Raw genomic sequence first — 23,251 nt, 5'->3', positions numbered from 1 at the left:
TTAAATCAGACCATATACTGAAGACACTAGATTTAAGGTAGACTTACTAAATCAGAAAACAAAAGGCAAACCATTGTTCAGGTCACAACAGAATCCCTTACGGGTAGCCAGGACCAACTTTTATAGGAAAATGCAAGGACTATGGCAAAGACTAGGAGGAAGGACGGGACTATTTATACACAGAGGTAAGTGGAGAAGCTGGAGAATGGCATCCAGCTACAGACAATCCAGGCAACCATCAAAGAAAGACTCAAGAGGCAACTGACTTTCAAAGTAAAACTGAAAAATACCAAAAAACAAATAAATAATAGAATGGAACAATCCATAAATACAACAAACACAAAAATCTAAACTCGAAACTCTGGAAAATGCAGGAAAAATCTAAATAGAAACTCAAATGCAAACATATTCATTGAGGACTCCAAACTTGAGAACATGACCAAACACTGGGTCTGTGACACAGTCTCGGGAGGAAACCAGCCACAATCATGACTTCACTAATCTTCTATAATATTTAATGTTTATACATCAGCCAGAGTTAGAGCATACAAATTGCAATGTGTGCATACTTCAGATGCTCTTAGTACATCTCGTTTGGATCAGCGGCATCTTTAACATCTAGCCACAGACATCCTTATAAACACCTGCCGAATCCTGTTACAGCCCCACAGTTTGCCATTAGGATACATACAGAGACAAACAAATTTTTAAGGTAAACGTTAGAGACCATCTGGTCATAGTCTCACACCACACACATCCACACCAACAACTTGGACTACACCCATCCACCACCACTTGGCCTTTGTGATGATACCCCGGTACAGTTTTGACACTCTGGCTTTGAGAAGGAGTCTGACAGCAGTAGATTTCTGCCTCTATAACTGTTGATTTTTCTCTTGTGAAATGTGTCTTGAAAACATCTATGCTTCCATTGTAAGAGCAAAATGTGACATGCACGCCCACCATGAAGGAGTCCTGAAATCACTCGCTGGTAGCTGTCCTAGAGCTGAAAGCAAAGAATCAAAAGCATTTTTGGACCAAAACAACTGCCATCTAACAACAAAATTGGGCTGTCAGTAGACAAGAAAACGACGCAAATAACCCCTTTCCTCTCATCTCTGCACCTGTGATCTTGATGAATTTCTAATGGGATTCTCCTCTTTTCCCCAGCCCATCTGTTAGAGGCCGGCTGAATGCGTGCAATGGGGGATACACCCTCACACTCAGAGCTGGCGCTCTCCCCGTCGTTCTTCCATTAACAGCAGATGTAAGAGACCAATTAGAGTGCTGAGCAGCCCCTGGGAGCTGCACCACGGATACCAGGAGGTTAATTATATCTATTCACCTTACAACCGGCCAAGGTTTAAAAACAGAGGTGTTGCCAAATCTTTGGTCCGTGACGAATCAATACGCTTATAGAAATAATTGCACAACACAGTCAAACCTACACTCATCTTTTCCAGGCTACAGAAGTGATCTTTAATTACTTTAAGAGGGTTTGGTGGTGCAGGATTAAGAGTGAGATCCATGCACAGACATTCATTTACAGACATGCATGTGTGCACATGAATGCATATACACATACCATATCTGTGCTGGAAATAATTTGCATAGTAACTTGATTTAAATACCTTTATGTTTTTGTGTAACATTCAGATTAAATAATACGTAACCAAATCCTTTGTGCATTATATCTCTCTGATTGGGAACAACAGCCTTGTTAATAGTTTGAGTATGAAGCAAAAACTAAAAATAATGCCACATCTTTGGGATTTTGCTGACCTGAGTGATTTATTAGTGGTCACCCTCCCCCACAGGTAAAATTCTGCGCTCTGCTGAGCACATTTAGTGTTACAGTGCAGATTGAGAGCATCCTACTCACTGATGGAGTACATGATCTTGTTTCCGGCACTTTTTAGGGGTATTTTTATGCATCCCTGACATACCGTTCAAGGACTCATGCTTGCCTGCATGCCTCCTGTACTGACATTGGAAGGTTGTGCATGCACATGTGCACACTGAACCTGAAAACGGACACATAGACACTCATACACAACCACAAGCGCATACATAACAGAGAGCAGTACTCTGCCAGAAGCATTAGTGAGACGCACACGCACATATATACACGGAGTCAGTGTATATATTTAGCACAGGAACTCACACGGTCCTGCTTTACATGCCTGATTGTTTTAGTAGGTCATGAGATGAGGCTGCTTGGATGTGTGTCAGTGGAGGAAAAGAGAAGAATGGTAGACAGAGAAGAGAAGAAACACTTGACAAAAATTTCATCTAATTCCTAGTTGCTCTCCAAGAAGCTGCTTCCAGTGATTGTTCTGCTGATCACAAGATAATCATGCAACAATATCTGAGCACCTAAAATGTCTCAATAAAAAGGAAAAGCAGGGATAAAGCTATATTTTACTTAGCCTAAAGTCAAAAGAGCTTTCTGTTTTATAGAAGAAAGGAAATACCCCTGAAGTGAAGACAGATCTTTAATATACTGGGTACACATATGTTATATTTTCTCCTCACATGATTACAAATCATAATTAGATAAGAAAATATCATGTCTCAAGCACCTTATGTTGTAATGTAAAGCAGTTAAATTTGAATTGCAGAAATTGAAGAAAAATTGCTGTTAACGCAATAGAGATGAAACATTTTAAAGCCCAACTGATCAGCGGGTCAACTAAGATAACAAAGGAATACATTACTGTGTGCCATGCATGTTTCTTTCTTTCATACATAACCTTATAGACATACTTTGTACTATTCCTTTGGCTTTTAAGGCAGATTTGCCTTTTCATTGACCTCTGCATGTATGCATGTACTCGACAGATGTCAGTAACACGCTATATAACTGAGGGTGGACACATTTGTGCCAAAAATTGCTCAGTGGGATCCTGGCTCATGGCCTAATCTTCCTCTTCCATGCAGATTTAATACAACATGCTGCAATGCGCAGATAAATTCTCCACTGTGCACACAGTGGAGTGCACACTACGGGATGCCATATTTAGAAGTATTTAAGATAGAGATTTCATGAATAGCTGCGTCAAGGCTGCCGTGAAATGAACAGTTCGCACTACATAGGAGGCATGAATTTCGCACAAATCTCAAAAGCAGCTCGATGTAGCTGTAAACATACAAACATTCAATGACGGTAAGTACAGAGCCACTTTTCTTTTTTATCTGTTAGCAGCCAATGTGCCCCTATTCAAGAAAAAAGTGCGAGGCAAAGCTTATCAGGAGAAAAGTGAGAAAGAAACAGGGAGATAAGGAGTAGAGAGGGGGCGGGGGGCGGCGTGACTCGTGAGTACTGAAGCCTAAGTGGCCTGGCTCAATATCTGACTGTCTGCAGATTTAAAAGAAAACACAAAACAGAAAAGCACTCTGAGCTCCACTTGGGGCACTCGCACAAGATCAAACAAAGAGCATGAGAAAGTCTGACGTAGGGATGAGGGAGAGGGGAAGAGCTCGAGAAGCGAAGGGCAGAAGAGTCAGAGTTTTAGAAATGAAAGAACTCCAGGCGCGCTGGGCTTGAGAGAGGGAAAAAATTAGACTAAATAGAGAGTGGTGTGTGTGTGTGTGTGTGTGTGTCTATGCTCTCACTGACACGGCCATAGAAAATCAATATCAAACTTTGCATGAATCAGCAGCTTTGGACGAGTTAACCCGTTCACGTCGATATTTATTAGACTGCTTTACGCGTAGGGCAGTTACAGATGACTGATGGCACAGAGACACATAATTTCCTAATACTTTCCTCTTAATGTTTCTACATTGATGTTTTTGTGCAGTTTTATCAGAGTGGAAGAAATTTCAGAGCACAGGCCAGTTTGCAGTGGGTTTTAGTAGGCTTTGATGGATAGTTGGATAGATGGATATGGAATAATCGAAGAGAAATAAAGGAATAAATAAAGTCAGAATGGAGAAAAGCAGGGAAACTAAAAACATGTAAAAGGCCCATAATTGATACGTAAAAGAGAAATGAAGAAACTACTTGAACTGGCTTTTCAAAACTAAATGGACTCTAACACAAATACATTCACCTCACCCTCCTCTCTGCCATCCCTCCTTGGCTACTGTGGACGGTAACGTGAGCGGGGCTTTAATCCTAATCCCTAATCCCTCTCCACGTGCCATCATCAGTCAGGGTTTGGATGGTCACAGAGCCACAGCCAAGAAGTGGGGGAGACTGGGTGAAGTCGTGTCACCTCTGCTGCGTATCAAGATTCCTCCAACAAACATCAAAGCGTTCTCCGTCTTTATTAATTTCCCTCCTTCCCCTACACGTCTGCTCCATCCGTCTGCCCTCCTACTAATTCTAACATCCTTATTTTTTATTATGAACTGTTATCGGGATGTTTTCTTTATGGGTTTTTTTTTGGGCTCCAGTCTTTTCTTCTTCGCCCTGCCCCCTCTGCTGCTGGTGTGTTAAGTTGCCAAGGAGCCAGTGATGGTTAGGTGAGCGCACTCACTGCCAGCGTGGAGCATAGACATAAAGAGATGTTTAATCAGGTTTTATTAGCTCAAAAGATAAATGAACAGGTGATTAATAATAGTTAGAATGGCGATGTTGGACCCTGTGAGATGACCCTCAGCATGTCATCATCAGTATTATACTGTCATAAGTGAGCTGGATTTACTGGATTTTAAGGAATCGCATTAACTGATGTTTTAGTCTGGTGGCTTTGGATGTTTTAGCTGTGGCATCTACATGCTGCATTTTCATGCTGCAGTCAGATTTCTTTTGCTGTGTCAAAATTGTGTTATTAAAGAAATCTAGACCATATGTGTGAATAATGAAGTATATGCAGGCAGAACAGGAAACCACTGGGACGGCACTTGGAAGTGATGCACAAACACTCACTTAAAATGGGCAAGAACCACACCAGTTTGACTTCAGGACATCGGCAATCGCATTACCAGCCCAAGAAAACAGGCTAATTCAATGTAAACCTGTTCTGCAGAACTAAGGTGTTTGAAATGAGATTTTTAAAAGGAAAAAAAAGGATTCACGTCCTTCTTCACCTGTGTGTGATGACAGTGTAATGGCGCTAATTTTCATTTAGCCTAAGATAACCCTGAGCTCCCGAGGACAAAGCGTGCAGCCTGAACGCAGTTTAGCTGACCTAGTCTCTGAACATTAGTCTGGTTGGATGCTCCACAACACACGGGCCAGAGAAATGGAAAAAAAAAAGAGGGGAATGAATGACATCATTGACTTTTGCTGATCTGGGTTCAGCTGGACGGCAGAAGCAGAGCAGCATGATGTCATTTTGGCCTACAGAACCAAACAAAGCCCACAGTGGCCGAGCAGATGTGTGAGTACACTCCATACACACAACAGATCCAACTTGGACCGCCACAAACACAGATTTTTTCTCTTTTTTTTTGGTTTAAAGTGAAGCACATGCACTAAGCCGACTGTCGAAACAACAAACAAGATGCTGCTTCCTCAGTTTGCGTGTGCGTTTGTGTAGCGAGGCAGAGAGAGAAAGCAAGAAGGTAGAGGTCGGAAAATCCCTGGCAACAGCCTCTGAGCGGCATGTCTTACTTCACTGACATCCCTTCAGAAAATTAACATGAACAACCTTACGGTGTTGGACAACTCAAATCTGCTCACGGTCATGACTTGGCAAAACGTGCAGCATGAAGAGAGGGAAAAAATCATTTAGCATGGAGTAACTCAAGTCAGTGAAGTGGTAATGTGGTGCAGCTGTCCTTTACTGCTCCGACATCACACTTTTTCACCCTTCACTAAAACTAAACCTCGAGTCTGACACATCAGAAAAGCTGTACCTGCCACTGCTATAAAGGTCAGGCAATTCCTAGGAGGAAACTGCAGGCCTCCTGTTCTTCTACACTCGCTGCTACACCTGTTTTTCAAGTCAGTCCAACCAAACCAATGTCTCTTCTTATCACTGGCACTGACAGCACTTTACTCATCACACAGGAATGACCAGGAAACATTCGATCATGTACAAACTAGATTTGGCCTGATGCCTCGTCTTTTTTCACATATCCTTGTTCCTTATTATTCCCTGTGACTGTAGACACCAGGAAAAACGAAGCACCATTTTTAATCAGTCTCCTATTTTACACTAGGGCTTCATTATTCTGCTTCTGTGAATTCAAAGGATTTTGTATTACATACTTATGTGCTTTGTTTTATCCAACAGCTGGTTTCGTTATGCTTGATTTTATCATTTTTGTAACCCTGTAATGGTGCCCAGTTTTCCTCCAAGTCTTATAAAAGGACTTCCAAAGGGTAAACAGGGTAAAAAGAAAACACATTTATGGATGAAGATGCTTTTCTTCTCTACTCGATACCCTTCTCTTACCCCTTTTTACCCCCCTCTTTGTCTGTATCTAAGCTGCTGTGGCTGGCTATAAATTTAATAAAGGAAATCCATACGGGGTGAAAGCTTTTAAGTAGTTTCACCTCATCAGTTATGCATTAAAATACTGAAGCGACCAGTAACCCTGGTGGGACATACGTCAGTGCAATTCCACACCTCTGATTTGCTCGGTTGGCCAGTGGTATTCCTCTCATCTCACTGATTGCTGGTGCTTACACAGCACAGTAAATATTATTGATTTTCTCATTATCCACCAATGGCAATTATGTTACTCCATCCTTCAGCAGTGATAGCTCACGCTAACCACGACATCACAGTCACTGCTACGGACAAGCACAATAAAAGAGGGTGAAGTGAGTGTTCCCCCTTTCCATGTGATCAACATTTTAAAGCACATGTTAGTAACAACAACAAAACAGTGTCTGCTGCTCCCTATCACAGACACAGCTTGTGTTGGGGATAATCCCCTTATGTGTGTGTCACTGTAGTTGGTACACACCAGCAGTGACTATGAACAAACTGAGCCGTACAGAAAGAAAAAACTGTCCCGTTGTACTGGGATAAATGCAGGCATCACTTAAAGTATGCTGTCGATACATAAACTGAGCGTACGTCTCACACGAGGGCTCAGTCGTCAAGAAGAATGGGCGCATCTTGGAAATGAATCCTAATATTGATGTGTCATGCTGCTCTTCGCTCTTTCCTGAGTCACCCTCTCCCACCCATAACATTATCAGCCTGAAGTACGGTTTCTCCCTGTGCCAGCAAATAAATCACGTTGCAGCAGGCGAGCAGGAGTGTCCTGTTCTGTCACACCGTTTTGTCTCATTCGGCAAACTGCAGAATACGTACACTGTGTATACATTCATAACAAGCCCTTCATCACATCGAGCAGAGCCGGGGCAGCGCTGTGAGCAAAGGACTGTTTCTCATCCTCCCTTCCTCTTTGTTTATTAGCTCTCTCCTGATGGAGGCTGTTGACATCAGCCCGGCCTTGATTTCAAACACTTCCTGTTAAATCTGCAGTGCTTTTAGTTTTTCTTTCATCCTGTAAATGTCAACCCGGGAGCGCCTGCTTTGACTTAAACATCCGTCTGTTTGACAGTAAGTCTAGTGATTAATCAATTGAAGAGCATCCAGATCTAAACAATGATGGAAAATGTTATAGTTTTACAAAAAATCCAGCTCATGTCTGCAACATCTAACACCTCTGCAGGGTGTCAAGTCACACCAGTCAGCTGGTGACATGTCAAATCCAGAAAGCAGCATGCAGTTCATAGTAGAGAGGGATGGGAGTATATGAAGGGTTAGTTTAGTTTTACCGTTGCAGAACTGTAGCAGTGATGAGGTGTCATATAAACTGCTGTAGCTGGAAAAACCGTCCTCCATTCTCAGCCTCTGCTCGGCACCTGTGTGCTCCCTCTGGTATCCCACCACTCCTTCGCTCCTTCTCTCTCTCTCTGGTGACTCCCCTACTTTAGTTTATCACTCACTTGGCGTCCGAGGCGCTCCCTCCATTCACTCTGTACGGGTCAGGCTCCCTGGGTGAGTCACCATGGCAACCCATTCACTCCGATTATGTCATGTGAACTCCAGCCCCTCTTCTTTTCAAATCCCCCTCTCTCACAAAAAAAAGAAAAGAAAAGTCCTGAACTACAGCAGAAAACACTCCCTGCAGAAGAATGACTGAACAGGGACACAAGTTAAGAGGCTGCCGGTCGTGTTTTCTTTTTCTTTCCCCTGTGATCGTCCTCTCCTTCCCTTCCCCTGGCTCCTCTTGTCCTTATTTCTCCAGCGTTCAGGAGAGACAGCTGTGTGTCGTTAGCTCTCGCTGATCTCCAGAAGAGAGAGAGAAGAGAAAAAAAACAGCTTTAAGAGGGCTTGAGCTGACAGCGCAGGCGAGCTCTGGCACAGGCTGTCGCTGTGTATATGTGTGTATGTTTGTGTGTCAGGAGCTGTGTGAGTGTTAAGATAATGCTCGGGACAGCCCAGCCTTCCCGTCACACACAGCGTGGACGAGTCAGAGCGCAGGGGGCTGGGCCTGTCAGCTACAGCCTCCTCCTCCTCCAGCTTTAGTGGGAGCGGAGCGGAGGAGAGGAGGAAAGGGGAGAAGAGAAGACATGGTAGGGGAAGGAGACTTCAAGAGAAAGGAGGAATGGCAGGAGAGGAAATAGAGGAAGAAAGAAAGAAAGCAGATGGGGAAATATGGAGAAGCAAGGGCAAAGTGGGAGAGGAATGAGACAAGGGCATTGGGGAGAAGAAAACAGAGATTAGACAGGAGGCAGGAGAAAAAAAGAGCTGAAAGAGAAGTCAGCATAGAGTAGCTGGTATGTTATCCTCCTGCTCTCACATGCACAGCAACGTCACATATACTGTAGGTGTGAGTACGGAGTCACATGGGGACACACCACAACAAAACCGACGTCACCTCCTCCAAGCGTTTGAGCTGAACCTTGCCAAGGGGATCTCAGCTGTGACTAAACACGATTATCATTCTGTCCTCTGTCCGTCTTATCTGCCCTGCTGCAGACTGCGCAGAGACCGAGGGTTCCTTAAAACAAGGACGAGAGGGGGAGAGAATGAAAGGGAGACTATAGGGGATTGAGGAAAGAGAGAAATAAATGGAGGGTAGAGGGGGGAGGAGGAAAAAGAAATTGAGTGGTGCTCGAGGAGGGTGCTGGGTGTAGAAAGAAGGAGCAAATTAAAAAGTGAGCAGGGTGGGAGTTTTGTGAGGGTGGGGGTACCCTATAGAAAAAAAGAGACACAGAGAGAGGGTTTTGTATGTGCACGAGAGGAGGGGTCTCACTGCATTATTTATAATTCAGGCTTGAAGGGAAAACTAATAAAGCCTAAGAACACAGTGTCTGTGGCCTATATTCGTGTCGGAAACACTTCCCCCATTTTTTTCCCTCGAGATCACAAGGCAAAGCCGACAAAAGTCACACAAAGGCAGGGAAGCTCTAAAGAGAGCAGAGGGACGAGCCCATGAAAGGATACATGATGTTTTTCATAGCAGTCCAGAACACGTGATTCTATCAGTCAACACGATGCTCTGTTGGTGCAGGTACCTGTCACGATATCTCTGGTTTAAAGGTGACCCTGCTAGATTTGACCTTTTAAAAGTTCAATTCAATTCAATTTTATTTATATAGCGCCAAATCACAACAAAAGTCGCCTCAAGGCGCTTCATAGATACAGAGAAAAACCCAACAATCATATGACCCCCTATGAGCAAGCACTTTGGCGACAGTGGGAAGGAAAAACTCCCTTTTAACAGGAAGAAACCTCCGGCAGAACCAGGCTCAGGGAGGGGCGGGGCCATCTGCTGCGACCGGTTGGGGTGAGAGAAGGAAGACAGAACTGAAGGCTCTGCCTCCCATTCTACTTTTAAATACTCTAGGAACAACAAGTAGGCCTGCAGTGCAAGAGCGAAGTGCTCTAATAGGGTGATATGGTACTACAAGGTCATTGAGATAAGATGGGGCCTGATTATTTAAGACCTTCTATGTGAGGAGCAGGATTTTGAATTCAATTCTGGATTTAACAGGAAGCCAATGAAGGGAAGCCAAAACAGGAGAAATCTGCTCTCTCTTTCTAGTCCCTGTCAGGACTCTTGCTGCAGCATTTTGGATCAGCTGAAGGCTTTTCAGGGAGTTTTTAGGACATCCTGATAATAATGAATTACAGTCGTCCAGCCTGGAAGTAATAAATGCATGAACTAGTTTTTCAGCGTCACTCTGAGACAGGATATTTCTAATTTTAGAGATGTTGCACAAATGGAGGAAAGCAGTCTTACATATTTGTTTAATATGTGCATTGAAGGACATATTCTGGTCAAAAATGACTCCAAGGTTCCTCACAGCGTTACTGGAGGCCAAGCTAATGCCATCCAGAGTAAGAATCTGGTTAGATACCATATTTCTAAGATTTTCAGGGCCGAGTACAATAACCTTAGTTTTATCTGAATTAAGAAGCATGGGAGGAAAGGAGGATGAAAGGCATGCAGTGATCAGTTTATAGTTCGAGGCCCTCCACGGCGTCAACCTCGGGGAAAACATTGCACTCGGCTTCACTTATTACACAATAACATCGAGCCCACAGCAGATCGACTAAGCTCACCAGCAGACAGGATTATGCAAGGAAACAAGGTGCTCTTTGTAGACCCGCGCTGCATTTTCGCTCTTTATTCGCAAGAATGCTACAATGTAAAAACTCTTACCTTTGCACTGTCTTCAGTTAATATTCTTATCAACAACCACAGAATATAACTGTGCACCCAGCTGTCCTGCATTAATATACAGTCTGTGTATTTTTAGTCCTGAGTAGTACAACATCCAGTGTTTTGATTGAGATAAAACAAGGAATTCCTTGCAGTTCTCTGCTAGAAGAACAAGCAAAACATGCACAGTAAACACCCTTTGTGCTTTGTTCTGAAAGACTGCAGGTCACAGTGGTGTTTTGTCTGAAGGGGCTCAGATTATGGTAAATCCCATTGTAGCATCTCACTGCAGGGTCTGATGTGGGATCTAGATTAGAGGGTCTGGTTTTATGTGTATCTGTCTCTCTGTGCATATGCTTGTGCCAGAGGAGAGTATATTCCCTCCAAAATCCTGCCCCATGGGGCTCTTGACCCCACCTACAACTCAGAGGGTGGCAGGTGGTGAAGTGTGCTGGTGCTGCTGCTCCATCCCTTTTCAGTCCATTGCTCCCACCCTCACTGCCCATCAGTGAACCACTTGTAGGACAAGCGGGACAGTGCTGCACTTACTGTGAGGCTATTCCACTTCTATTAACAAATACTGCGTGTGCACGGCCTCTAAAACACACAATCTGTGCAGTCAGTTAGACATGCAAACAACAAAACCTGACAAACAGGGGGATTTATCAGCTAAATATTTTTAGTTAATGTTTTTTTTTAAAGTGGCTACACTTCATAAACTGTGTAGAAGTTAGCCCTCTGGGTCTGAAAAATGAAGCCACTGTGTAATAGTCTTAAACCTGTATTCTACTTATTGGCCAGCAGGGGGTGACACATGTAGCTGGAAAACTTAAAAAGTTATACTGAATAAAACAATATATTATTAGAACACATGAATTTTGATCATCATTAGAGATAGGAAGGAGGATTAGCTAGGACAGACTCAGGCTGGTGCACAGTCTTAGCCACCCCTCACCACGTCCGATTTCAAAACACAAAAACGCTCTTTTCAAGGCATTATAACAAGCTGGTGAGTAAAAAGATATAGTGGCTATATGTTTTCTACTGCTAACTGTTCTAACTTCTAACTGTTAGCCATAACAGCTTAAAAAAGCGATGATACCTTTGTGTTGTGGTCTGCTGATTTTATTGCCCCCTAGTGGCCAAGAAACAAAAGCATAAACCACAGATTTACTCTAATTGCTACTGCTTTTTCTTTAATCCTTTCTTTAATTATCCTTACTTTCTTTTTATTCCATAATAATACTATACTGTTGGGCACATGGTAGTTCAGTGGAAAATTAGGGGAATGCATGGTAGTTTTAAAGCACATGCTCAACTTTATTTGCATGATACATTTAACAGGGGTTAGCGTCATTTGTTTAAAAGCACTTTTAACTTGGCAGCTTGGCATCATGCCTGTAGTTCTCCATTGCTTTCTCAACTGGCTCTGTTTTTACTCCTTTTGTTCCCATGAGGCACTTGAAGGTCACATTCAACATTTAGCGTGCTGTTCATTTTTTAAAACTTATTTTTGTTTCAGAAAGAAAAAAGAAACTGCTGACATTTTTTTTTTATTATCAACAGATGATCAGTCAGTCTGTCAGTGGGCCAGGATTATACACAATCAAATCCAGAGCTGAAGAGGAAACAAGGTCAATCCTCTGCATGATCCAGCCACCATCTGTGTGTCTGTCCTGGTTATTGGGCTGCTTTGTGCTTTACACCACAAATTATTTCAACCTGGGCTCCCATTGATTTATATAAACACAGAGTTTAAACAAAGCCTATGGACACATGTAGGATCAGGTTTCCCAGATTTTTTGGCCAGCTAAAGACCATACACACATCTTAGTGATTGTGTTTTTGGGCTGCAGCTTTGAGGGTTGTTCCAGCTATAATAGTTAAACATTACATCAAGTACAATTTTAACCTATCCTTTTTTAAAAAAAAACTATATACAAAGGTTGACTAGCTACTTTTTCACATGGAAAGAGGAGAAGTGTTAAATCTAAAATGTAAATGTAGCAGCAGGTAGCAAAGGTCAGCCACTATGAGCTTGTGCCAAGGACAAAATGAGCCAATAGGAAAGAGCGAGCATAGAACCCTCCACATTAAACGAGTGTTTCTCATTTACTTCCATGGTTGTGAGAACATTCACTTGGCTCTTTAGCTGTTGTGTTAACTCATCATCCCACAGTGGAAGTGACAGCAAAATACTGCAGGTTTTCATTTCAAAGCGATCTTTCGGTGCACTGCCGTAAATATGCCTCAGAGATGACACGCATAAAATGTGGTTCAGACATTCATGGTCGCCAGAGAATGCATATGTGAGTCATGACTTTTACAATCTCTTGCCTTGTCCTTCTTGCGTGACAAGCTGGTTCACAAATGAAATGAAAATAACAGTCTCAAACGCCTCGACAGATACTCATAATTCCCTCAGGATGTCTTAGTCTATCGCTTAACCTTAACCTGCTCTTTTGTCCCATCAACACGGCCACATTTTAAATCGTACAGTTATTTATCTCTTGCCATGCTTTGCGCTGTGCTAATGGCAACTGGTAACTCGGGTTAGCATGTGGTCAAGCAGGTATAAACTGGCTAAACTGCATGTTAGCAGTGCTGCTCATGCAGAGTCTCCAGCATGGCTTTTTTGAAGAAACGGAGAAACAATAAAGATTGAAACAATGAATTTAACTTCATGTTCACTGCTCAAAAAACTAAAGGAAAACTTTGGAAACACACCAGATCTCAATGGGAAAACCCCAGAAAACAAAAATCTAAGTTGTGTCGTATGGACCGAAACATTATATCCCAGAGGTGTTCTATTGGATTTAGATTAGGTGAGTGTGGGGGCCAATCAATGGTATCAATTCCTATATCCTCCAGGAACTGCCTGCATACTCTCGCCACATGAGGCTGGGCAATGCTGTGCTGATGGGTTAAGTTCCTTCTACAGCCCTGTCCAGCTCTAGTAGAGTAACTGCCTGCCTCTGGAATCTCCTCCCTTCTCTTGAGACTGTGCCAGGGGGCACAAGAAAACTCCTGGCAATGGCACATGTGCCATCCTGGAGGAGTTGGACTACCTGCGCAACCTTTATAGGGTCCAGGTATCACCTCATGCTAACAATAGTGACACTGACCCTAGTCAAACCTAAAACTAGTGAAAAAACAGTCAGAAAGGAGGATGAGGAAAGCAAAACTTCCAGTGGCCTAACCTGCAAAACCACCTGTTTTAATGACCAGATCACTATCCCACAACTTTAACTGATTTGATGCTGTTGTCTGATAAAAAAAATCCTTTATGTTTTTTTTTAGTAGTGTACTTTTTCTTGAACTGAAATATCCAAATTTCCCCTCTAAGAACTGTAATATCTTGGCCTGTTTGATATCCTTTAAAATCAGTGGTGCCACTGATGCACCTAAATGACGACCGGTTACTCTCTGTGACTGACAGGCTTACTCTTTTTAATAGCTGTCTGCATGGGAGCAGAGATAAATTGAGTGTGAGAGGGAATAGCAAATCAGCCGAGAGTCTGTTGAAAAGACATCATCCCCCACATGCTGGGAAAAAAATAAGCTGTCATTTCTAATACATTCTTAACAGAAGAGCCTCTGAGTGCAGAATAAAACATATTTTATGACACTTAATTATGAACTATGGTACCCGTGTGTCGGGCATTATTAGCTTCAAGGGCTGCCTACATGGTACTGCATATCTCGGTGATTTCAGCTGATGTTTCATTTATCAAGGTCCAGCCCGACACGACGTGGGAAGAACCTGACAGTCTGCTGGCTCCACTGCATAAGAGAGAACGGCAGATAGTTTAGTTTAACCCTGTCAGATCAACAAGAATTTGCAAGGATGATACTTTGTTAAGAGTTTCTGTTATCATGAATTATGTGGTAGAAATGTGACCTAGATTCAGCGGGGGCGTGGGTGAGTGGGGGATCCAGAGTGTTAGCAGCTCTGTTTGAGAAACCAGAAAAGCCTACATCACATAGATTATAAGTACATATACTGTTTTAAAATACACAGCTTGACACATGGACAGTTACTTATCCCGATAAAGCAGTTCCTCCCCTGCCATAGAAATTGTATCACCACTACATGAAGCTAGATGCAAATGCAAATGTATGCCACAGACACCAGTGCCTCCTGTGACGATGCTAGCGTGGCTAACACTGTTAGAGATGAATATCCTGCAGTAAGCAATTGGAGCCATCTGCTTTTGCTAAAATTAAATACTTCATCTAATTGTCCTCTGAAGACAGTCGGCTCGCAAATGTTGCAAACATAACAGAGAGGCGCATGGCTAAATCAAATAGCAGCCACACAGCATAGTGCACTGTTGTGAGCCACACAAGCAGCAGCAGTGCCAAATTCTGATGTTACCATTCAGGAAAACTGGGTCACCACTTGTGTTTTAATGCACTCCTTTCGTCATGAACTCTTAACAGCATTACTCATGTTCAAATCCACTGCCAGTCTCTGTAATATCCACAGAGCCTCGCATTTATTTACACAGATTTACAATAAAGTAGGAGTTGTGTAGATATGTTTTGTTAGTCAGTGTCAATGCATTTATTTATTTTCATTGATTAACTGTAAGCCTAGAAGTTGTGCTGGAGCTACAGTCAATGCAGGCCAATCTGTTTTAACCTTTAAATATAGGTAAAGAAAGGTAAAGGTAAAGAAAATATTAATAGGGCAACAAACATATAGAGCGCAAGTATTCATGTATGCTGTCTCTTTTTCTGTTCAGCAGATGTAAACTTGATCAGTGCTTTCCAACAATAATACTCAGCTCAGTGTAATCTGATACTGAGTCGAGCTTTACAAGTGTTCATGGTTTGCAGCTGTAAAATCAGGAAGTGCTTTTAAAGCCAAAGCTTAACTCAACAGATTTGTCATTTTTTAAAATTTCCACACATTTTCAACTTTTATACAAACAGAACTTCCAAGAGAACCTTTGGATGTCGACCATAAATACCATCATTATTGCTTTTAGGACGTACAGTAGCACATAAGCGTCATATCAGTGCTGTGTGTTTTTCATTTCTCTCAATTAAGCTCAAGAGAAAAGGTTTGGAAGACAGTTTAAAAATAAGTAAGGATCTTTAGATACATTTTATGTTAAATACAGATGGAGATTAAAGTTTTCATACACGGTTAAGATAAAAAACTCACCTTTGGTTTAGAGTAACCAATGTGATGAACAGCTAATGCAGTTTGGGGTTTACAGTGGACACAGTTTATACCTCCTTCAATATCTAAACTCTCATTTTGGATAAAGAAAAACCTTTAAAGAAAAAAATCTTAATGTGAATGAAAGGAAAGATCTATAAGTAAACTGAAAGAGGACACTGCTTTTCTTCCAGGATGAAAGAGGCATCCTCAAAAGAGATTGTAAATGTGTGGAGAACAGAATTGAATTTTCACTAAACACGCTTTGAGACACCTTTGAGAGGCCTGTTTTGAGCTGAAAGGCAGGAAGAAAAAAGCAGATGATCTGAGCGGAAAAAAGTGTGAAAAGAGGAGAACTTGATCTTCTGCTACAACGTTATGAAATTCATAACATCGTGACACCCTTTAAAATCATACTGTGGGTATTACCTCAGCCTTCATTGCTTCTTGTCAACCTTTGATACCGCTTCCCGCCTCCTCCCCAACCCTGCCTGACCCCGTCGCCTTCACACTAATGATGGTATGGAAGTGGGAAAGAAGGTTTATAAACCAGACTGACTTCTCTAAATCTAATCTATATGTTAATGAGGCATAATTCGGACACAGAGGTAGAACAGGACTGGTGTAATTCAATGGACTGCAATCCATGAAAGTCTTTGCAACCATTGCCGTGCGGGGCCATTAAAAATCAGAAAAGAGCCCCGTGCAGGTCAGTGGGAGGGATTGGAATTCATCAGCTTTCTACTACTGTGAAAATTGTTCTACTCATCTAAAGGACAGGAATCTAAATCCACCTCATCACCACCATGAAAACCCAGCAGCGCTGTGGTGCGTAATATGGACACACAGTGTGTATCCAAGAGTGTTCGGAGCTGTGTGTTCTCTCAAGCAACGACAACATTAATCAAATCTGACTCGGCCGCTGAAACACCCATCCACTCCCTCCCCCCATTTCCTGAACAACCAACTCTGGCTCTCTCCTTCGCTCATGCACCACCCTCAACAGCCGTATACTACAACTCTCTGATGTCTTTCCACTCTGCGTTTTTTTGTAACAACTTTTATGTTCATTGGTCTTGAATCGAATGATTTTTCGCTGAACCTGCCGGTCAATCCTTTCCTGTCCCTTTTAAAGTCACAGCATCGCAGTTCTTCTTCAGTTCAGCCTTAAATAACCTGGGCTAAAGTAAGCCTCTGCTCGAGAATTTATGGTAATTCGTGGCAGGAAACTCACTCAGAACTGCAGGTCATTGCTCCAAAGCCCACATGACAAATGAACCAAGAAAAAGGTTCCACATCAGCAGAGCCACTTGTCCTCATATTCAGGGCACAGATGGAGGTCTGACGTTAGAGAGTCGTGCATGACGCCATCTTTAACTGTCATCTGCATTTCTGAACACACACACACAGAGACACACATACTCTTACAAGCTTCCCACTCGCCACAAAGACATGCACACTCAAGAGCGTCCAGGTATACTGCATCTAATGTGGCTTGATGCTCAACATTTTCTGTCACTTTCTATTTCTGTCCCCAAAAGTCTCAGTTAGGTGACACACAGCAGCCGGAGCTGCTTTTCAGATGTACTTTTGTTCCATTTTATTTCACTTTCCCAGCCTCATAAAACGGGGCTGGACTTGCCACCTTTTATGGCCCTTTGCTTTGCCTTTATTCTATGACCACTACCACAGCCACTCATTCAGCATACCAATACTGCCACCTATGGGACAGTAGTAGGACTACAACTATTAATTGTAGGCAAGTATTAACACACAGAAAAAAGGAAAATCAAATTGATTATCAGCCGCTATGTTTTGTGATTTTTTTGCAACACGAGGACTGTTTTCATTAGACATTTTGACGGCAGTATCACTTAATTCTGCATTAAGTATCTCATCTTAGTTGTTATACACTAAAAAAAAGTGTTGGATTTACTTAATTCAATAGTGGATGATTGAAACATGTTTAGATGAAGTAAGTTGAACTCTTAGAATATTTTAATCCTTCACAATTTTGTCATTTTATCCCAACACTATTCAATAACTTTTACTCCAATAGTAATTGGTCACTTAAATACTACATGCTTTCTTCATATTACACAATGTTCAACAAGGTCTAGAGTCTGGTTTACATAAAAATTGAATGGATTTACTACTACCATCCTCCTATCTTTATCCGGGTTGCAGGGGGCTGGGGCATAACCCCAAAGTGATAGGTTAAGAGGCAGGGTACAACCTGGACAGTCTATCACATAGAGACAAGCAACCATTTGCACTCACATTCATGGGCAATTTGGAATCACCAATTAACCTAACTCTAATAACTGCATGATGTTTAACTGTGGGAGGAAACCAGAATACCCAGAGAGAACCCACTGCAAATCCGCCAGAATGGGGATTTGGACCAAGGACCTTCTTGCTGTGATGCAACAGCTTAACAAAAGCAGGAAAGCTATGATTTCAAGGCTTGATGCAGAATTTTCAGTATGTTTTTGTCCTTGACAGGTTAAACCACAACAAATGGCGATAGCATAAACGTGGTGTGTGTCCGTGTGTGTGTAGTTGTCTGCCTCTTATAACTCCAGTGATTTTCCTGCAGTTTGAAATCTCATGTGATCTTGTGAATTTCATGAGTCCAGCAACTAATCACTCTTACTAGATTGTATCAGATCACCTCAACAAGAACAAATTAAGTTGTTGAATTTCATACAAATCCTACATAATTTAATTACGTTCACCAAACACACAAGACATTATTTTGTTCAAATTACAAGTTAGACTTTTGTAAATGTAACAACCGCCCAATTTCCTTTTATCAGTATACCCAAAAAAGTAGACGCGGCTGCTCAGCTTGACTGAGATGGATGCCTTCACCAAACCACGATCCAAAGCGCGCGAGATGAAATCACGTGCGGTGTCGCCAGATTTAACATTGCTGTATTATTGACTTACTTCACTCAAACATGATATGAACAATTTAATCTACCCTCTTTGCATATCACGTAGTTTCTACACTATATAGTTACACTTAACTTTAAAGCATGAGCAGGATGCTTACATAAATCCAAGAGCTGGCCCAGCTATGGACAAAAAAAGCAAGATACAACCTTAATATGTCACCAGACCATCTAAGAGAGTCAGACTGTTGTTGTGTGTTGACTGTGGTTGTGGATGTGAGAGTGTGTGGTTGTTTGCCACACATGCCAACGTGAGAAAACCAACGCATGCACACAGATAACATGCAACAAGAGGACCACATGGTTCAGGTCCATGGTGTCCCCAAAACTAACTAATGAGGATTAAGAAATACATTTTAATCATCAGTACAAGCCATGCTTTAAATGCACACATGTGATATTACTCAGGCATGAATACATAATGTGCATTTCTTTAAGGAGTTTGTTTACAGAAACTGAACTCGAACGCGTCCCTATATCAGACTCACTGACCGTTAGGCTGCTGTTTTAAACTGTTTATTTCTCCAAGTGCTGTTTCCCAGACACCGCTTCCTACAGATAACATCTTCATTCCCAGACATGCGTGCACCATTGCTTTGTCATCTTTGCACACAAACATCTGCTCTTGAAACAGGCTGTTTAAAATATGAAACACATGTTTAACTAAACCTAAAAATTGCACTGCAAAGATTTCAAAAAGATACAGAATGTGTGGATAAAAGGTTTAAAGCCTGTGCAAAACATCTGAGTCACTGCCGCGTGTGGAATGAATGAACGAACTTAATATGCACGTGCTGAGTACATTAGTTTTAAACAGCATAAAAACTGGAATGTAAAGCTGGAAATATAGATCTGTAGCAGAAGCCTTTTAAAGTTATGGAATTTTATTGAGTTATGAAGTCAGCAGGACAGAAAGGGCAAGAAAGAGGGAAGGGGGAGGGGCTAAAATGAATCTGCATTGAAATGAGAGCTTGGAAGTGATTTAGCTTATCGGGTTTGATGCCATTTCCTGGCAAAGGCAATAGGGAATGATATCATAGGATAAGGAGGCGTGGCCACCGCGTGGTCAGCTCTTCATTAAACACAATCACAAAAAATCTTGGCTGCTCGTCTCAAAGCTGCAGTTTATATAACTGCCGACTTCAAAGGCTTCTCATTCTGCTGAGTCGCGTTTAATTACACCGAAGAAAGAGTCATGCATGGCCCACAGTGAGAATGGGGGCGTGTGTGTGTGTGTGTGTGGGGGGGGGGTAGACAGAGGTGAGAATGAAACATGAGTGAGAGAGTGCAGGAGTGAAAGGACCAGACAAGGGGAAAGGCTTCTATTTATAACTGATTGTTTCTGTTGGAAGCAGTAAGGCCTCATCTCTTCTCTTAGCTTGGCTGCACTTGCACAAAATGACCTTTAGCTTAATGCTGTGGCACACATGTAGCACTGCTGTATCCAAACATCCTTCTCACAGGAACAATTGGAGAAACCGACAAAATGCGCAGCTTTGCCGGGACTTCCCTGCCTTAATCCAACCTGACCTTCATCCTCCTCTCTCTCTCTCCTTCCCTGCACATCTCACATTAAAACTTATGGGCAGTCATTCTGCATTTTGATGAAACCAAAAGGGAATTCGCTCCAAGTTTCCATATAAGGCCTCAAGCTGAACAGGCCCCTCGCTGCAGTTGAATATTTGCTGGGTGAGCTGTCCCAGCAGAGGGTTTAGACTAAAACAGGATGGGCTGAGAAAGACACCCACCCCTCCCACTTGCTCCCCCCCCCCCACACACACACCACCACCACCCCCTTCCTCCCCTCCCCAAATCCTTCCCCTCCTTCAAATGTACACACAGTGAAAGAAAACAGAGAAGCAAATGCAGATGATACAGAATCCAATTTCCAGACCTGCAAGATGTGCACTCTCATATATCTCTCTCGAACACATGCGTAAACATTCCCATGCAAAAGTCACGCAGACTCAGGCTCCTCTTACCCATAGGGAGCCCCTCACAGTCAGACATGGCCACAGAGGTTCGGGACAGCGTCTTCCCTGGTCAGTTAGGTGTAAGCAGCTGATTGCTTCTTCTCTATTTGTGCCTCCTTCAATGTGTGGTCCAACTCTTTGCTTTCTACTTTTATCTCTTAGACTGTTTCACTCTAAGACTCTCTATCGCCTTGTCTGCTTTCACTCTCTCCCTCTGGCTCCCAATCTGGCTAGTGGCCCTTAGATATGCCAGTCAAACATCGGACACCGCGCGATTGGACACTAAATTTGTAACTACAGCCCTCACTTGGGATACTGTTTCTCTTAGATATGACAGACCTTTGAGCTATGATGTCACAGGCTTTCTACTGAAAGCACATGTAATCATTAAAATTAAAAAAGATAAGAGTTTTATTTCACTTTGCCTCCGACAAAACAGGCAGGCTAAGCATTTTCCTAAGAAACTCCTTATAAAATAACCAGAGCCACATTTGTTTTCCAGTGTGCTTTTCTCCTCATCCCTCCAGCCTGTAACAGAAACCCTTCAGTAAACTTCTTATCCCTTGAGAGACAGGTTTGCCCAGGCCTGGCAGAAAAGCTCGGCATTTTTGGCAGTAGTCACTTTTATTTCCTGCAGAGGGCAGTAGTGCCTCATTGAGGATTGTATGGAGAAACCTTGTGTTGCTCCCAGGTCCTCAAGCAGCTTAGATACCAAGAAAATTCCAGGATCAAATGACTCGTCAAGACTGCATTTTTGACAGCTAAACATAAACTCGGTCAGTGCTGCGTATTGTTTCCTATAAATAAGTCAGAGACAATGTTTATGAGTAATTCCATTTACTCTGTTTTTACTAAATACAGGCAGACAGGAAGCAGAAAACTAGTTCTGTCTTTTGTGGCCAGACAAGACGTGAAGAGACAAACTAGACAAGAGGAAAGTAAAAGCTGGGCTACTGATCATCCACGTCAGCTTTCACCCTTTGTTTTAAATCCTTTTGTGATGGAGGAGACAAAGAAAAGTGCTTGCCAGACACTTCATAATGCTGCACGAATTACCGGCCTACTTGCCTGCAGCTTTTATTGAATTCGTTGCCAGCCTTTCCACACTTTTAGCTCTGAATTACTTCTCGGCTTACTCAGCTGACCCTTTGTCACTTGACTGGGAGGATTAACAAGAGGGAAAGGTTTAGCATGTGATTAAGTGTGGGTCAGATGGAAGACTTTTCCAGCAAAACCAGTGTCAGAAAGGTTAGGATTAAGTGCCAGGGGACCGGGGTTATCTTGAGAATTTGAGAGAACACAGGGGATGAGATGTTAGAGGGCTTCCTGCTCTGTTATCTGTCCACCAGACCTGTCAGTAACCCCTCCGCCCTCCCCACAGCTCAGCAGCCCAGCATTCACACTGGGACCAGCTTAGCTGTTTGATCTCCAGCTCTTGTTTGCAGAGAAGCTTGAAGGCCTTTTTGTAAACACAACCTAAACCTTCACCCCATAGAGACCTCTTGAACCCCCGTGAGATCTGGCAAACAGAAAGTGAACCAGCCACCGCAGCGCAGTTTTACTCGCATGTAATAACTGTGGCTGAGGTAATGTCAGACCGATGCCCAGATTGTGTTTAATTACACTGTAAAGCAGTTTAATACAAGTTTTCAGCCTGCATCTCGTATTAACTGCATGGCAACGGCACATATACACAAGAAACCAGGTTACTGGGAGAAGCAGGACATTTAAAAGATGTGTGACCCCTACAATAGCCTGGTAACTATAAAACCTGCATTACCGTACAGTTAGAGGCTTGCTTTTACTTGATAATTACGACTAAATTACAGTGAGAACAATGATGACAGGCCACCTGTTTGATGAAGCACGCACTCTCTTTGCAAGCAACAAATGTCAACAGTCCGAAAAACCCAGATTTGAACTTCATTTAAATCCAGGAAAACACACACAAGCGGTGATTTTCAGCTGTGTTATTTTAGTAATGGTGACAGTAATTGGGGCACAAACTAGGAAAATAACAGGATGTAATGTAAACTGCTGGAATAAAAAGGCAGTGACCGTAAAACAAACAATCAGGAGCAACCGGCAAGCATGGAGAAGCAGCAATGGGTAACTAAATATTCATTTAAAGGCTCGACAGTAAAACGTCTCGTGGCCCGGGGGTCTTTGTATCACGGCGAGCCTCAGACGTATAACGTTTCATTCTTTCAGATGATTATTAATGAGATTTGACCTTCTCACGTATCAGACAAGTAAACTTTAAGGCGTGGCCGTTAAAGCAATCAGATCCTTTATGTTGATTTTCTGCCAAGACCTTTTTTAATCGAGCCAGCCAGCAAAATGTTGAATGCTGATAGCAGTAGGTACTCTGAACCATGTGAATTATTTTAAAAATAATGAATTAGATGTGAACTTTTAGGTAAATCCATCTTCAGTAACTGTACTGCAGATTTTTTGTCTGTAAGCTGTATTTGATACTCTTTTTCCTTCACCAGACGGGATCATAATCTTTTATTGCCAAATTTATAATAATAGAAATATATAATATTCTCTAACACTTTAAT

The 23,251-nt window shown here is 42.4% G+C and overlaps 1 protein-coding gene across 8 annotated transcripts in view; it reads right to left on the bottom strand.

Moving 5' to 3' along the window:
- The window catches only part of eml1 (EMAP like 1), a 52,066-nt gene extending 31,160 nt beyond the window's left edge, over positions 1–20,906 (bottom strand). For 5 of the 8 annotated variants that reach the window (XM_005723949.2, XM_005723950.2, XM_005723951.2 and 2 more), the window contains exon 1: positions 7,691–8,331. In XM_005723949.2, coding sequence (XP_005724006.1) covers positions 7,691–7,757 — 67 coding nt within the window. In that variant the 5' untranslated portion in view covers positions 7,758–8,331. Of the gene's footprint in view, positions 1–7,690; positions 8,332–20,696 lie in introns of those variants that run through there. The other 3 variants (XM_005723952.1, XM_005723953.1, XM_005723956.2) reach the window with 3 other exon arrangements.
- Positions 20,907–23,251: the final 2,345 nt, after the last annotated feature.

This window comes from Pundamilia nyererei, unplaced genomic scaffold (assembly GCF_000239375.1).
Source record: "Pundamilia nyererei isolate P.nyererei 1_Seehausen unplaced genomic scaffold, PunNye1.0 scaffold00010, whole genome shotgun sequence".
NCBI lineage: Eukaryota > Metazoa > Chordata > Actinopteri > Cichliformes > Cichlidae > Pundamilia > Pundamilia nyererei.
Note: the sequence above shows the minus strand (reverse complement) of the source record. Positions and strands in the feature narration are given on the sequence as shown.